The sequence below is a fragment of the Papio anubis genome, chromosome 19 (genome assembly GCF_008728515.1).
Source record: "Papio anubis isolate 15944 chromosome 19, Panubis1.0, whole genome shotgun sequence".
Lineage (NCBI taxonomy): Eukaryota > Metazoa > Chordata > Mammalia > Primates > Cercopithecidae > Papio > Papio anubis.
In genome coordinates, this window is record NC_044994.1 from 15749396 (window position 1) to 15766066 (window position 16671).

Here is a 16671-nt window from a genome sequence, read left to right on the forward strand (position 1 = left end):
AAAAAAAAATATTCTGAGAAAAAAAAAAACTGTGTATAACAAAATGGAAAAAAAAAAAAAAAAAAAAAAAAAAGAGAACAGAAATCAGAATCCTGGTAGCAGCCAAAATTCACAGGCTCTCAGTGGAACACAGAGAAAACAGTAAGATGAACAGGGAACGAGGATGTCAAAGCCACTTAGCAACAGAGTCCATTTGAGTCCTGAAATGTAGGAATCAAAAACAGCTAACTTCTAATATTTTGTGAAGATGCTGCAAGGGCAACGTATGAAGTACCAAGGACAGTCTCTAAATAGTAACCTGCTATTGGGAACTTTATAAGAGGTATAAAGTCATCCCCTGAAAAATTAAGCCTTTGGAGTTTCGGTGCTCTTTCTCTGCCACTGTATGCTACAGGTTAGAGTTTTAGAGTTTGGGGTAAGACTTAAGCCTATCAGTCTCGCCTCTACCTCCATCCTGCAATAACATTTAAGGAATAATTAATTACAGAGAATCTTGTGATCAGCATTTTGTGCTCCCAATACCTAAGATAATGAACTTACCTGCACTAAGTCATATCCATCCTTTGGTAATGGTTTTGGTGGGCCAAAATATTCGCAATTGTACCTCTTGTCCCCATATGCAATTCCACACTCTCCATACCAAACACAGGACTGTGAAAACACCTACAGAAAGTCAACACAAATTTCAGTGTTACCAGAGTCTCAATGGTACATTTCAACAAAAAGTGCCCACTTGAGTACGATCACAGAAATTTCCAATGCTACCTGCAAAATGAAGTAACAGCAACAGGCACCTTAACATTTTGAAAAATATTAATTAAAGTAGACCAAATGCCTATTTGTCAAGTCAGTGAAGTAGGTAATGGTAATTGCTTATTTACATAATTTCTATTTCCTGTTTATTTGTTGATAAGAGGAAGCTATAGTTCCATGTAAGAAACACTCAGAATCACAGTAAAGAGAAAAGCAAGATAGTGACGTAGCAATTACTAAAGCACCATTTTTGCACATCTGCACCAGGAACTATATAAGCTCGAAGTAATGAAAGAATATTTCCATATGTATTTAGGTTAATTAATATCAATACATCATGAGTAACATGAAGAACAAAACAACAAAACCACAAACATCAACACCCCAATGTAAAGAACAAGAATGAACTTCCTGTCCGAGATTGAAGTAGAAAGCAAAGAATGTGCTAACTTTAAGGAAAAACACCAAAGCAATCTCGAAAGAAATTTTAAAACCTCTTATGTAAAGGTTTCTCAAAAGCCACTCATATTTCCCATGTGAGAGTCACAAGGTTGTCAGAAAATTCAGCAGAGGGGAGGGGTCAGTGTGAATCATCAGGTCAGTGCCTTGCTCTGAAGGCTGCTGCCCAAAACACACCCGATCCTCTGCCTCACGATGGACTCAGAAAGCCACAGAGGGCCCAGCTCGCCAGGGCCCCAGGCTTGTAATTGTCTGTTCTACAGGGAAACAGAAGATATCAAGAAGCAGCTATGGCTCCCAAGAACCCTGATGGAAAAGCCATTAAAAAAAAAAAATCTGAACAGAAGTCACAATATGAAATTCTCTTCAGTGACAGTGGCACACGACCTGCACACAGGCAAGAAGCTAAGTCAGTCTGTGTTGGTCCCTCAGTATCAAAATACAAATCCCACAACAGTCCCTGAAGACCTAAAACACGAGAGAAAAAGTCAGCAGGAGATTGGGATTTGTATGGGCAGGGAAATCCAAGGCATCAATATCACTTTTCTTTGAATTCATTTTTCAGATGTTCTAAAATAAAAATTACGACTTAACTCCTCTTGACTCTTTGAAAGTCATGTTTAGGCCACAAAGGAGGGAAATTATACAAATGAGGAAGTGACAAGCCTTCAACAAAGCCACATACGAACCCTGTGCCAAGATTCCACCACTATTTTTATATAAAGAGAATCCCAATTGTTATTCCCATAAACCTGGCGATTCTAAGGAAAAAAGAAACAGTATTGCAACTCTGGGTTTCCAACTAACGCAAAAAAGTCCTAATGAGTAAAAGTCATTACCTATCTAACTGAAGTTTGAAAAGGCAAAAGCTGACTACAGAGGCATAGGAAACTGCTGAGGTTTACATGAAAGTTTAAATACAAAGAACTCCTCCCTAGACCTCGCAGAACTCTCCAGGGATTGGCCTCAGGGGCACTCTGGCTGGTTACCCACAGGAGCAGGGGTGACAGACACAGACCTGCGGTCAACACACTGCAGCTCTGGCCTGACAAAAAGGACGGGTGTCTGGAGTCTAAGATCCCCTTACTCAGCACTTGGTACTATAGATGTGAATAAAGATGACCCATTGCTGTTTAGGTTGCTTTTCACAAAGATCATTCTTTATTTATTTCAAAGCAAGTGCTATTTCCACCCACTTGGTGGAAGAGGGGTGGGTGAGAAGGCGGCACGGAGTGGGATCAGGAGTCCTGGGTTCTGATCCGAAGAGCTCATGAGGCTCTCAGTGTGCTTGTTGAGCTGGATCGCACCTGGGATCACACCTGGAGTAGGCTACCTAACCATGTAGGAGTCTTCCTACCTGGGAAATGAAGCTCATAAACTCTGCCTACCTCCCAGGTTCCTGTGAAGATCAAATAAGGGCCTATCTGTACATATACAGTAAGTACTCAGTCAACTACAGAGCACCGTGCAATCAAATATATGGAATTATTATTAATGTCTTCTACCTGCTTGGGACCTCGACAAAGAGGTTCCAAAGACCTAAAAAAATAACACATGAGCCAAGGAAATTTGGGCTTGAATCAACACTCAGGTTTGCTTCTCAAAAAGTCGTCTTCTAGAGACACAGCAGAGAAGATTAAAAAAAAAAAAGGCATTCTGGCCGGGAGTGGTGGCTCACGCCTATACTCCCAGCACTTTGGAAGGCCAAGGAAGGTGGGTCGCTTGAGCCCAGGAGTTTGAGACCAGCCTGGGCAACATGGTGAAACCCTGTCTCTTAAAAACAACAACAACAGGCTGAGCGCAGCGGCTCATGCCTGTAATCCCAGGACTTTGGGAGGCTGAGGCGGGCGGATCACCTGAGGTCAGGAGTTCGAGACCAGCCTGACCGACATGGAAAAACTCTGTCTCTACTAAAAATACAAAATTAGCCAGGTGTGGGGGGTGCATGCCTGTAATCCCAGCTACTTAGGAGGCTGAGGCAGGAGAATTGCTTGAACCCGAGAAGCAGAGGTTGTGGTGAGCCAAGATTGTGCCATTGCACTCCAGCCTGGGCAACAAGAGTGACTGTCTTAAAAAACAAAAACAACACAAACAAAAACAACAGTTGAAAATTAGTGGAGCCTAGTGGCACATCCCCATAGTTCCAGCTACTCAGGAGGCTGAGTGGGAAGATCACCTGAACCAGGAGGTTGAGGCTGCAGTGAGCCGAAGAGATAGCAACACTGCACTCCAGCCTGGACAACAAAGTGAAACCCTGTCTCAAAAAAAAAAAAAAAGTCATCCTGCCTAAAGAAGCAACCTAAGCCAGCAGGACCCAGAGACTTACAAAGCACTGGCGGTGTCCTAGGCTTAGGCAGTTTTAAACACTCTTCATATGTTAACCCAATTAATCCTACAACAGTTTGATGAGGGAGGCGTTATTATACCCCTTTTACAGATGCAGAAACGAAGGCACTGAGGCTAAATAACTTGTCCAAGGTCACAGCGCAAAGCCAGGATTCAAAACAGAGCAGTTGACTCCAGAAAAAAGGTTCTCAATAAAAGAGAATCAGCTGCATCATGAAAGTCCTCTCTGCAGCATCACACCCTCCCAAAACCCCACTGTGTGCAAGAGCATGAGCACCTGTGCACCCACTCAACAGCTGCATGATGGGAGAAGCTCGGCCATCACTCCCTTCTCACCAACAGCTGAAAGTGGAGAGCCAGCTTCCTGGCCCCCAGGCCTGCCTCTGCAGCTGCTCCACCTCAGGGGCCTCCACATCTCCATCTCTTTCTCTTCTGTGTTTGTAACCTCATCTCTCTCTTGGTCCCTTCACCTGCACCTCCCTATAAACACTGCTCTAATTATATCCACAAACCCCTCTCTCAGCTTCAGTGATCTCCAGCTTCTCTCCAGCAGCACTTTCCACCAGCTGCCCGACAGCCTCAGTGCTTAAGAGGAAACCAATCTTTCCTCTATTTGTATTTCCTCTTCAATTCCTCTTCAACAGAGTTTCAAATGAAAACCTCAGGCACCTTTCGAACCCACCTCCCATAGCGAACCTACCGCTCACTCCCAGGGAGGCTCCCTCTGCAGCCTTCTGCTCTCACCTGGACCCGGCAGTGTCTCCCGTGCACAGATGCCTGCCGCTTGCCTCTTCCGGAACAGCGCTCAAAGTTTTCTGGTGCTCAGAAACCCACAACCCACCCTTCCCACTGCCTGTGTGACAAGCTCCAGACACCTCACTCCGGCTCTGCCCACTCTCCTTTCTACAGTATTCCAAACCTATCACTCTAATCGCCAACCCTTCCTTCCCTCTCTCCCACATGAAGTAGGACCTGCCTGCCTCTGCCTTGGTCATGCCCTAGGATCAAGCAAAATTTACAAGAATTGCAAAGTTGTGAAGTTGGGAGAAGTTGCAAGAGTTATTTTCTTGCTTTTGTCTCAACTCCCTTGTAAGATGGTAAAATCCTAGAGGGCAGAGCCTAGGTGTGTAATCCTTCCTTTGAAATTCCCTACTGTATCACATCTGGTGTTCATGGATGCAGAACACGTCAAAACTCACCAATGAGCTGAGGGAGTACAACTGGATTATCTAAATTCAGAAATGAGAAGTGCTGATTGTTTTGGCTTCTACCCAGAATTTTGTAGTTACACAGCTACAGAGCTTCTATTTTTAAAGGTTAGATCATATGGATATTTCACAACATGCTCTAGAGTTTAATTATTATGAAAATGACTGCATATGGAAGCTTCTTTCAATAATGATAGGAACAGTTTAGGAAAGGTTAAAAAAATGCCCCTTCTAGGCCAGGCGCGGTGGCTCACACCTGTAATCCCAGCACTCTGGGAGGCAGAGGCAGGCGGATCACAAGGTCAAGAGATCGAGACCATCCTGCCTAACACGGTGAAACCCCATCTCTACTAAAAATACAAAAAATAAGCCGGGCGTGGTGGCGTGCGCCTGTAGTCCCAGCTACTCAGGAGGCTGAGGCGGGAGAATGGTATGAACCCGGGAGGCAGAGCTTGCAGTGAGCCGAGATCGTGTCACTGCACTCCAGCCTGGGCAACAGAGAGAGACTCTGTGTCAAAAAAAAAAAAAAAAAAAAAATGCCCTTGTGTTATATGTCAGCAACTTTGGCAACTGCTAAATTGGACCCCATTCAGGAGCTCCACGAGCACACATTATCATACGGAAAAGCTCTGAACTCAGTGAGAATTCTGTTCCACTGCCTTTAGGAAATCCTAAAGCATTAACTAACATATTCAAATACTTACATCTATGAACATCTATTGTTCTCTAGGCATGGTGGTAAAATAAATAAATGAAACAAAAATACTTACTGAACATCAACTGCATGTCTCACTTTCTCAGATACTCTATGCAGTAGCATGGCAGAATTTTACAGGTAAGTGAACTCAGGCTCAAAGATACTCTGCGGTCACATGGCTCATAAGTAACGTGATTTTGAACACCAAGTTAAGCATTCTCCACCCATCCCCCTTGTCCGCCTGCCTCCCCCATACCCAGCTTCTGTACCATTTAAACTCTAGTCCAGTTTGTGCAGTGATGTATCCTTAGAATTGGAGAATGCACTGGAGATGAACTGTCCCATCCACGATGATCCTATACAAGTGTTCCTTCCATATAAACTCGATCACTTGTAGACATAATGCCTACCATTTCCCATCTTTTAAAGTATCTCTCTAGGCAGTTGTCAAGCAATGACTCACTTAGTACCACAGACAGTCCTCAACCCCAGGGTAGGACTTGCCCATCCACCAGAGCTGAGAGTGCAGGGCTTGGCACCAACACTTGTGCCCCTGTCCTGGATGGGTAAAGCTAATGGCAAAACATGGAGCGATACCCAGCTCCAGCTCCAGCTCCAGCTCCAGCGAGGGGATAGAGGAGAGGGGCTTGCTGGTTAACTTCCCTACCCATTGCTTCTCCAGAGAGCAGAGGCTGGCCTGGCCAGACAGGACAACACAGGCTGGAGTGGAGGGAGTGGCATGGAGAATCCTGTCCAGAGATTAAGCTGCCTGCTATTTCTTTGGAGTCAGGGAGGCAGACCAAACAAATATGGCAGGACATTTAGGGTGGAGGCTGCCGGGCTGGTGTGACTTCTATTGATGGAAATCTCTGGAAGTGTTTTATAGCCAGCCTGGCATGAACAAATCTACATAACAAAGGATAATTTGTGTGTGCACCAGGCCTGCCTGCATGTGGGTGTTTAAGTCATATACTTTGAGTGTTAAGTGTGCTCAGCTAGTCCAACTCTTCGTTTTACAGATAACCCCTTTGGCTTCTGGTTTTTTATGGGACTCACCCAAGGTCATATTACTAGTTAGTCGTAGACATTTAGGAGCCACAAAACTAAAACAAAACTATGAAACTGGGTGCCGGTATACACTGTCTGCAGTTTTTTCCCTATGGAACGTTCACAGTGTGGTGACTGAGTCACGGGTCAGGCTGGCAGGCTGAACCCATTCCTGATCTATTACAGACTACTGGAAGAGCTACGCTGGGGATGGAACCAGGCCTTGAATGAGACTGCTCTACTAGCCAAGTGGAATATCTGCTGAACACCCATTCAATTAAGCTTGCTAAACACCAATAATCTAGCCTTGAATTTCAAAAAACTAGGGCACAGAAGTCAGAAGATGGCAGTTCAAACACCCAATCTGCCATCTACTAGCTATGTGACCTTGGGACAAATTTGACCCTTGATGTCTGCATCTATAAAATAGGAAAAACAGCATTACACCCACCTTAAAGGGGCTCCGTGAGGATAAAACCAGATCGGATGTGGCAGCAATGGAGTACTATGCAAAATGTGGGTCGCTTTTGTCTCTAGTCTTATGTAATCTAGTATACAGAACCCTGCAAATTTTTTTAAGAGCTTTACTGATGTAATTTACATACCATAAAATCCATCCTTTTCAAGTGAACAGTTCAATAGTTTTGGGCAACAATTAGGCAACTCTCCTGGCTATTTTCTCTAGTTTTTGTCTTGTCCACCTGATACATTAATTTATCCTCCAAATCTCAGCTCAAACATGGACCCTCCATAACACTTTATCTTCATTCTTACCTGAGCCCTTCTTTTTTTTTTTTTTTTTTTGAGACGGAGTCTGGCTCTGTCGCCCGGGCTGGAGTGCAGTGGCCAGATCTCAGCTCACTGCAAGCTCCGCCCCCCGGGTTTACGCCATTCTCCTGCCTCAGCCTCCCGAGTAGCTGGGACTACAGGCGCCCGCCGCCTCGCCCGGCTAGTTTTTTGTATTTTTTAGTAGAGACGGGGTTTCACCGTGTTCGCCAGGATGGTCTCGATCTCCTGACCTCGTGATCCGCCCGTCTCGGCCTCCCAAAGTGCTGGGATTACAGGCTTGAGCCACCGCGCCCGGCCAAAGCCCTTCTTACTGTATCACCATTTTTTTATGTATCCAGCCTTCCCCCCATCAACTATGAAGAAGACAGGGATAGTAATTATGAACATTTACACAGCACTTTACAGTGTATAGATGGCCTTTTCTTCTTTACTATTTACTTATGGTTTTGGACTAGTCAAGTGCGGTAGTGAGAACGGGCAAAGGGTAGAACAAGAAGTTCAATCTGTAACTGACTTTGATCAACTGATAACGCACTACCTTAGGACCAGCCTAGACTGATTTTTTTAATGGGTTCTTTTGATCTTATCCTTTGTTGTGTCCAGGGCAGCCAATTCATGTTTATGAAATTATTTTGAGTTCCTCTTGTGACCTAAGCAAGGGACAGTAACAAGAAGTTACAGTTTTAAAGCTCCTCTCAAATCCTCCAACAGAACATCTGCACCAGAGAGAGTTGGTTTTTAAACAGTTTTGTTGCCAAAGCAAATGTTCCAAAAATTTGAAAGTGAGAAGCATAGTCCAGATGAAGAAAAACCTGGCTGGCTGCGGCTGATCATTGCCATCACCTAGAAACCAACTGCAAACCCAATTTTGATTGCCACTAGTTTCTAAGTCTCTCCCCAAAAATCCATTTCAAGGCCCAAATATCTTATGACTAAAGAGTCCCAGTGGGCCAGGCATGGTGGCTCACACCTGTAATCCCAGCACTTTGGGAAGCTGAGGCAGATGGTATCACTTGAGCTCAGGAGTTCAAGACCAGCCTGGGCAACCTGACAAAACCCCTTCTCTACTAAAAATACAAAAAAATTAGCTGGGCATGATGGTGCACACCTACAGTCCCAGCTACTCGGGAGGCTGATGTGGGAGAATCACTTGAGCCCAAGAGGTCAAGGCTGCAGTGAGCTGAGATTATGCCACTGCGCTCCAGCCTGGGCTACCAGAGTAAGACCTGGTCTCGAAAATTAAAAAAAAAAGATTCCCGGGCCAGCATGGTGGTTCATGCTTGTAACCCCAGTACTTTGGGAGGCCAAGGTAGGAGGATCTCCAGCCCAGGAATTCAAGACCACCTTGGGCAACACAGCAAGACCCTGTGTCTACAAAAAATTTAAAAAGTAGGTGGGCATGGTGGCGTGCACCTGCAATCCCAGCTACTTGGGAGGCTGAGGTAGAAGGATAGCTCGAGCCCAGGGTCAATGCTGCAGTGAGCCACAATCACACCACTGCACTTCAGCCTGGGGGACAGCACGAGAGACCCCATTTCAAAAAAAAAAGAGTCCCAACTCAAGTGTCCTGGCCACATTTGTAGATGATACTGGAGAGCAACAGTTATTGTTCTTAAGGAGCCTGCAGTTTGGTAGTTGAATTAGAAAATATTTGTCTTTCACAAGCATAGCTGGCATAGTTAATCCAATTTTACAGAGGAGGGAACTAAGGCTCCAGAGGATAACTGGCTTACCCAAGATCACTCTTGGGAACAGAGAAGAGTTAAGACCCACACCAAGGTCTTTTAACGAGGCAGCCAATGCTGCTGCAGCAGTTTAAACAAAGGTCCAGAACTTCAGAGGGAAGGGATTCTAGTTAGGGGAACAGGACAAGAATGTCGTAGATAATGTAGCATGTGAAATGGGGCCCTGGAAGACAGCAGGATTTTGCTAGCAAGCAGTTCAATTTGACTGGAGAGCTGATGCCCTTCACAGAGCTGGAGGTCAAAGGGCAGAAAGAGGCACCCGAGATCAGAGACGACTGATCCAGGCTTCCGCTGTAGGTAATTTGCCATGCTTAGAATACTGCATCCCTTTTAGGAGTGGAGAGTGAGGGTTACCCAGCAAAGAGAGAGCACACTGTCTTCATGACCAGAGTGATTCTTTGTTCTGGGTAATATAACAAACACTGAAGGAATACAAAGGCCTATTCAGCAAGTCCTTTTCCCTCTGCCCACTGGCTCAAATTAAAAAAAAAAAAAAAAAAATCTCATTTTCCCCTTGATTACTTCTGTTAGTAAAATTTCTGATCACAGCATCAGTCAAGGAGTGGGAAAGATGGGGAAAGATTTCCCACTGTCATTCCAATTTCAGATGGTTGTTCTCAATCACTCCCAGGTCAAAAGATTAACCATTCTCAGTCTTCTCAGGAAAAGCCATTTTAATGCTTAATTTCTACCCAGGCTTCTCTATGTTCCAAGTCCCTCAAGATAAAGCAAAATTACAGCCAGGAGAAATAAAAGCTATGTCTCAAAACTGCATACATTTTTTTGAATGACTACAGGATTTAAAAACAAGGCAGTTTAGTAATGTTATTTCATCATCTGTACATACTGAACATTAAAAAAAAGCAAAAATCCCCCCAACATGTATTTCAGACCTTACACAGGACAACTAGTCTATAATTCCATGATAGAACTCTACTAGCGCTCAGACTGAAGCTAGATGAGCTGCTATCATTGGTATGTATGAATTCTAAAAGCAGACACTCTCTCCCAATCTGTTTGGCTTCAAGGCTCCACCCCAATCTGTTCAGGTGCACTGAAAGCTTTCAGACATGAAGAATTTCTAAAACAATAATAGGATTATTTCCAGTTAAGGTTTACAGACTTTGAAAAGGCTGCCAGGCATTTTTGCAAGAGACTTACAACAAACCTCTGACCTATCCCAAATGTCACAGAAGAAGCACTCATTGGCCATCAGTCTTGGATACTTGAGATTTAAAACATATTTGAGAGAGAAAGCTACTTAATAATGTGAAGCCTGGCTGGGCGAGGTGGCTCACAGCTGTAATCACCACACGAGGCGGGCAGATCGCTAGGTCAGGATTTCGAGACCAGCCTGGCCAACATGGCAGAACCCCATCTCTACGGAAAATACAAAAATTAGCTGGGCGTAGTGGTGGGCACCTGTAATCCTAGCTGCTCGGGATTCACCAGAATTGCTTGAATCCAGGAGGCAGAGGTTGCAGTGAGCTGAGATTGCGCCACTACACTCCAGCCTGGGCAACAGAGACTCTGTCTCCAAAAAAAAAGGAAGCCTGCCAATTTAAGGTCCTGATCTAAAACTCTAGGTGGGGCCAGGAGTGGTGCTCACAATAATTCCAGTGCTTTGGGAGGCCAAGGTGGAAGGACTGCTTGAGGCCAGGAGTTCAAGGCTGCAGTGAGCTATGATGGCAACACTGCCCCCACGCCTGGGCAACAGAGCAAGAACCTGTATCTAAAATAAATTTTAAAAATAAATTTTAAAAAACTCCAAGGAAACAGAATAGCTATATTTTCTCTAAGGCACACAATTGCTATTATTTATTTCTCTCTCTCTTTTATTTTATTTTTTTTGAGACAGGGTCTTGCTCTGTTACCCAGGCTGGAGTACACTGGTGTGATCACAGCTCACAGCAGCCTCAACTTCAACAATTAAAAGAAAAACAAAATGTTTTTAAGACAGGGTTTCACCCCCAGGGCGCGGTGGCTCATGCCTGCAATCCCGGAACTTTGGGAGGCTGAGGCGGGCGGATCACCTGAGGTCAGGAGTTCGAGACCAGCCTCAACATGGCGAAACCCCGTCTCTACTAAAAATACAAAAATCAGCCGGGCGTGGTGGTGCATGTCTGTAATCCCAGCTACTCGGGAGGCTGAGGCAGGAGAATTGCTTGAACCTGGGAGGCGGAGGTTGTGGTGAGTCGAGATCGCGCCATTGCACTCCAGCCTCGGCAACAAAAGCGAAACTCCGTCACAAAAATAAAAAATAAAAAATAAAAAATAAAAAAAAAGCTCTTAGTCCGACACTGGATCAACGTCATCTGTTCCCTTCTGAGAACTAAATAGAAGTCGAAGGAGAGTTTTTTTCTAGTCCACGGAACTCCCTCGATCCTGATTCACTACTACGTATTGATGCCACACCTCTGTGAGGGGCGTTAATATGCACAAGGACACAATTCCCCAGAGGCACTCTCATCCTGATTTGGTTTAAGGAGAGCCACAGCGTGACACCGCCTCCCTCCAGTTTTAAAAGAGGAAACTACAGACACACAAACAGTGAGGTGCTCTTTCCCAAAGCTATTAAACGAAGCAGAAGGCCCCCCTACCTCCCGAAGGAGTCAGCAGGACACCGAGTTCCAGGCCCCACCCTGTCGCTGGCTAATAGTGACAAGGGGAAATTCAATACCGTCCTGTGAGCCTCAGTGTCCTGAGGTGTAAAAAGGAGTTGATGAAAAGTAACCTGCCCTCTTTAGAAGACCAAGCTGATTTATGTCAAGTACTCAAGGCAGTTTCACTGGGTGCTCGAGGAAGTTTGTGTCTCTTCTCTACCTCGGCTTCCACCTCCATCCTCAGGTGATGAAAAGAGGAAATAAAGTCGTTAGATCTCCTAAATTTTGGAGTTCGTGCGCATGTAGCAGCATTTTTAAAAAAGCAAGTGGTGTCCCTATCCCACTCTACCTACCCACTTTCCTCCCTTCTTCTGGTGCCACGTCCTACACAGAGAAATTAGGTGACCACAGATGGAATAGGCTCACAACAGGTTAACCAGCCCCCACTGCCATCCTCTTCCAGACCACAGGAAAGACAGCACGGCCGGAGACAGAAACAGGACAAGCGAGAGACCTCCGAGCTCTCCATCGCTAGACCAACTTCCCCAGGACCCGGGCCTGAGCCGCCGCTGGGCCCGTCGCCCTCGCCGGCTCTCGGCCCCGCCACCTCCCCACAGGGCGTCCCGGTGGCCGGCGACCGCTCACCTGCGCCGGACACAGTAGCAGCAGGAGGAGGCCAAGGGCCAGGCCGCGAGCGCTCATACTGTGGCCGCGCGAGGCTGGGACACCGGCGGCGTTCGGCTGGTTAGGGTCCCCGGCGGCCGCTCTACTTCCCCGGGCTGTTTCAGCACCCCGCGCAAGAAGAGCGGAGGAGCAGGAGCAAGCGCGGACGCCGGCAGCAGGCTGCGCGCGCAGGTCAGGAAGGAAGAAGGCGTCGTCGGCTCCGCCCCTTCTGGGAGGTGCCCCTGCCGGCGCTCCCTGGCCAGGACTGGGGCGGGGCCAGGGCCGCGGCGCCCTCGCTTCAAGGTCCCCGCTTCAAGGTCTGCGCTTTGCCCTTCTCCTCAGCCCCTGCAATCATCGGGGGCCAGGCGCGGGACTTATGGAGTCTGGCTGGGCCCGGGAGAGTATCTGTGGAGTTGTGCCAACGGTTTCTGGCCGTGATGTTTCCCCTTTTCGTCTCTGGGTTGGAGGGGGCGGACGAGGTTTCAGCGAAGGGTAGAGCTGTTCTGGGCGACTTCCGGGTAAGGTCCCGCCCGGCCGCGGAGTCTCTGTTTATTTCGGCTCCGACAATTACGCTGAGCGACTTCTCCTCCCAACCCAGTCACCCGAAAGGAATCTGGGCCCTGGCGCTTTCTAGCAGAGCCAGGGGCGGTGACGCGCGGTGGCCTGACCTTGTGGTGATCCGCGAGCGCGGCGGGCGGTGGGGCGGCCTGCGGAGTGGGCGGCGGCCGTGCGGTCAGTCCCGGGAAAAAAAAGTGCGGGAGCCGCGCCACCTGCTGGCCCAGCCGCGCAGCGTAAGCCCGTGGGCGCGAGGAAAACCCGAGGTGGGGACCGGGGTCTATTTTAAGTTCTACTTGAAGGCAGATAAAGAAGACGCATTGTCATTTTTGAGGCATGCATTTAATATATGTATTTATCTTTAACTCCAGTTGTAATTGTATGTGTTTCTGGCAACATTTTCCCTCAAATTTCAAGTATTCGGACCACTCAAAAGCATCTGTCATTTCCACTTTGAAGTTAAGAAAATGGAGGTAAAGATGTCTTTCCCAACAGTGGAAGCAAATTTACAATGAAAACACTAAACCTTCATCTGGAGCAATGACCGAACCCCGCTCCAAGGAGTCCGGTGATGCAGATGACCTTCCCATCCCTACTCTATATATAAAGTGCTGTTTCACTTTCTGTCTTGCCTCCTCACCTCCTCATCCCTGAGATGTCCACCTGGCTGGCTTGGCCGTGAAACTGTGGGGATTTCTTCAGGACCTTCAGCCTAGGTCCTCCACGATGACCTCGTGGTCCTCATTCAGTTGTGTGCTCTCGCTTCCCACTCCTGAGGCTCCAGCTGCTGGTGCCCCCACTGAGGATCAAGTCGCGTGTATGCCTTCATGCAGGGAGCTTCAAACGGCCATCCCTGGACCAGCAGAGGAGCATCTCCTTGGAACTTGTTAGAAATGTAAATTCTCAGCCCGGGCAATGTAGCAGGACTCCCTTATTAAAAAAAAAAAAATTAAAGTTAGTTGGGCATGGTGGCACACACCTGTAGTCTCAGCTACTAGGGAGGCTGAGGCAGGAGGATTGCTTGAGCCCAGGAGGCTATGGTGAGCTATGATCATGCTGCTGCACTCCAGCCTGGGTGATAGAGCAAGACCCTGTCTCAAAGAAAGAGAGACAGAGAGAGAAGAAAATGTTAGAGTAATATTTCCAAGTTTATGAATTACTTTGAAGGTTCTAAGTTTCCATAACCCTCCTTGGGGAAGAAGAATTCTGGTTCCTGTGACTTCAGGGCTGCAAGCGGGCTGGAGACAGGAGGGCAGGAGAAGGTCATGGGTAGACTTTGTTTCTGAGGCTGCTTCTGAGACCTTCCAATCTCCTTTAGTTCAAAGTACTTAGCGTGCCACAGCCTCCTACTCTGGGGTATCGTTTTCTGAGCTCCAGTGGTTGAGATCCGTAGACTTGTTTGTTGAAAGAATATTAAATACCATCTTCATAAGGACTATTCAATGTTGACCTCAGAGCAATAAAGTAGAAAACAGGGAAAAATGAAATTATTAGACATGTGCATCTTTATAAATGTGCAGAAATAGCTTCCGGAAAACTTCTATGTAGTGGAAAACATACATATGTGAATACAATAGATACACTTTTTAAACAAGTAGGAATATACAGTACACAGTTCTCATCTGGCTTCTTTGCTTTTAGCAGTATGCTTTCCTACCTCACTCATTTTAATAGCTGTAAAGGATTTTATTATGCATATGTAACACTTCTGAAGCCACACTCAGAGCAGTGTGTAAATCAAGGAAATATCACCAACCAACAAATATTTCAAAATAACTCAATTCCTCTACTTGCATTCCTGGTACATATGAAGGGTTCGTGTGGTCCCAGCAATACATTATAAATTTACCTTTCCTTTTTTTTTTTTGAGACAGAGTCTTGCTCTGTCGCCCAGGCTGGAGTGTGGTGACATGATCTCAGCTCACTGCAACCTCCACATCCCAGGCTCCAGCGATTCTCATGCCTCAGCTTCCGAGTAGCTGGGATTGCAGATGTGCGATACCACGCTCAGCTAATTCTTTTGGATTTCATTAGAGGTGGGGTTTCACCATGTTGACCACGCTGGTCTTGAACTTTTGGCCTCAAGCAGTCCACCAGCCTCAGACTCCTGAAGCGCTGGGATTACAGGCGTGAGCCACTGCTCCCAGCCCCCCTTTCCTTTTCCATTTACTTTGTCACATTTCTGAGCTTGCCTGGAGACCACAAAGCCTGGCATCTTTCTGTGCCCTCTGCTTTCCCAATCATGCTGCGTCACCAAAGTCTAAACACTTGAACATTTCCCTTATAGAGGAAGAGGAGAAAGTTGACCCAAGACTGAATTATCTGTAACTGGCAGATGGTAGGGGAAGGCTGGAAATACTTATTGATCCGCTACGTAACTTACTTAATCTCTTCTTGGGCGTTTAGTTTCTCACTTGTTATTGGAAATGATGCAATGAACATCCTTGTATCTTTTTTAAAAAATTATTTTTTTTTCTGAAACAGTCTCACTCTGTCCCCAAGTCTGGACTGCAGTGGCGTGATCATGGCTCGCTGCAGCCTCTACCTCCTGGTCTCAAGCGATCCTCCCACCTGTGCCCCACCACTCCTGGCTAATTTTTGTATTTTTTGTAGACGGGTTTTTGCCATGTTGCCCAGACTGGTCTTGAACTGCTGGGCTCAAGCAATCCGCCTGCCTCAGCCTCCTAAAGTGCTGGGATTACAGGCATGAGCCAGCACTCCTGGCCCATTCTTGGATCTAAATCTTTGCAATCATGTACAAATAGAACTGTTGGAAATACTTTTATATTGTTGGATCAAAGGAAATGCGCATTTAAGTTTTGATTGTTGTCAAATTGCCCTACAAAGAAATTGCAGCCAGCAATGTATGGAAGTGCCTAAATGGAATCTGTGATTTTATTTATTTTGTTTCTTATTTTAAAAAATATTGGGGCCGGGCACGGTGGCTCACGCCTATAATTTCAGCAGTTTGGGAAGCCGAGGCGGGTGGATCACCTGAGGTCAGGAGTTCGAGACCAGCCTGGCCAACATGTTGAAACTCTGTCTCAATTAAAAATACAAAAGTTGGCCGGGCGCAGTGGTTCATGCCTGTAATTCCAGCACTCTGGGAGGCTGAGGCAGGTGGATCACCTGAGGTCAGGAGTTCAAGACCAGCCTGGCCAACATGGTGAAATGCCGTCTCTACTAAAAATAGAAAAAATTAGCCAGGCATGGTGGTGGATGCCTATAATTCCAGCTATTCAGGAGGCTGAGGCAGGAGAATCTCTTGAACCTGGGAGGCGGAGGTTGCAGGGAGCTGAGATTGTGCCATTGCACTCCAGTCTGGGCAATGAGAAATTAGGCCGGGCACGGTGGCTCATGCCTGTAATCTCAGTACTTTGGGAGGCTGAGGCGAGTGGATCATGAGAGATCGAGACCATCCTAGCCAACATGGTGAAATCTGTCTACTAAAAATACAAAAATTAGCCAGGCGTGGTGGTGCGTGCCTGTAATCCCAGCTAGTTGGGAGACTGAGGCGAGATAATCGCTTGAACCAGGGAGTTGGAGGTTGCAGTGAGCTGAGATCGCCCCACTGCACTGTAGCCTGGCTACAGAGCAAGACGAGGTCTTAAAAAAAAAAAAAATTAGCTGGGCGTGGTAGCACACACCTGTAATCCCAGCTACTCAGGAGGTTGAGGCAGGAGAATTGTTTGAACCCGGGAGGTGGAGGTTGCAGTGGCTGAGATCATGCCATTGCACTCCAGCCTGGGTGACAGAGAAAGATTCCGTCTCAAAAAAAAAAAAAAAAAAAAAATTGGGATGCTTTG

The 16671-nt window shown here is 46.6% G+C and overlaps 1 protein-coding gene across 4 annotated transcripts in view; it reads right to left on the reverse strand.

Annotated features, from left to right (window-relative positions):
* NPC1 (NPC intracellular cholesterol transporter 1) overlaps positions 1-12986 on the reverse strand; it is a 55146-nt gene extending 42160 nt beyond the window's left edge. For 2 of the 4 annotated variants that reach the window (XM_009192527.4, XM_021929986.2), the window contains exons 1-2: positions 12293-12986; positions 541-663 (exon numbers count right to left, since the gene is read on the reverse strand). In XM_009192527.4, coding sequence (XP_009190791.2) covers positions 541-663; positions 12293-12349 — 180 coding nt within the window. In that variant the 5' untranslated portion in view covers positions 12350-12986. Of the gene's footprint in view, positions 1-540; positions 664-12000; positions 12236-12292 lie in introns of those variants that run through there. The other 2 variants (XM_003914232.5, XM_021929985.2) reach the window with 2 other exon arrangements.
* Positions 12987-16671: the final 3685 nt, after the last annotated feature.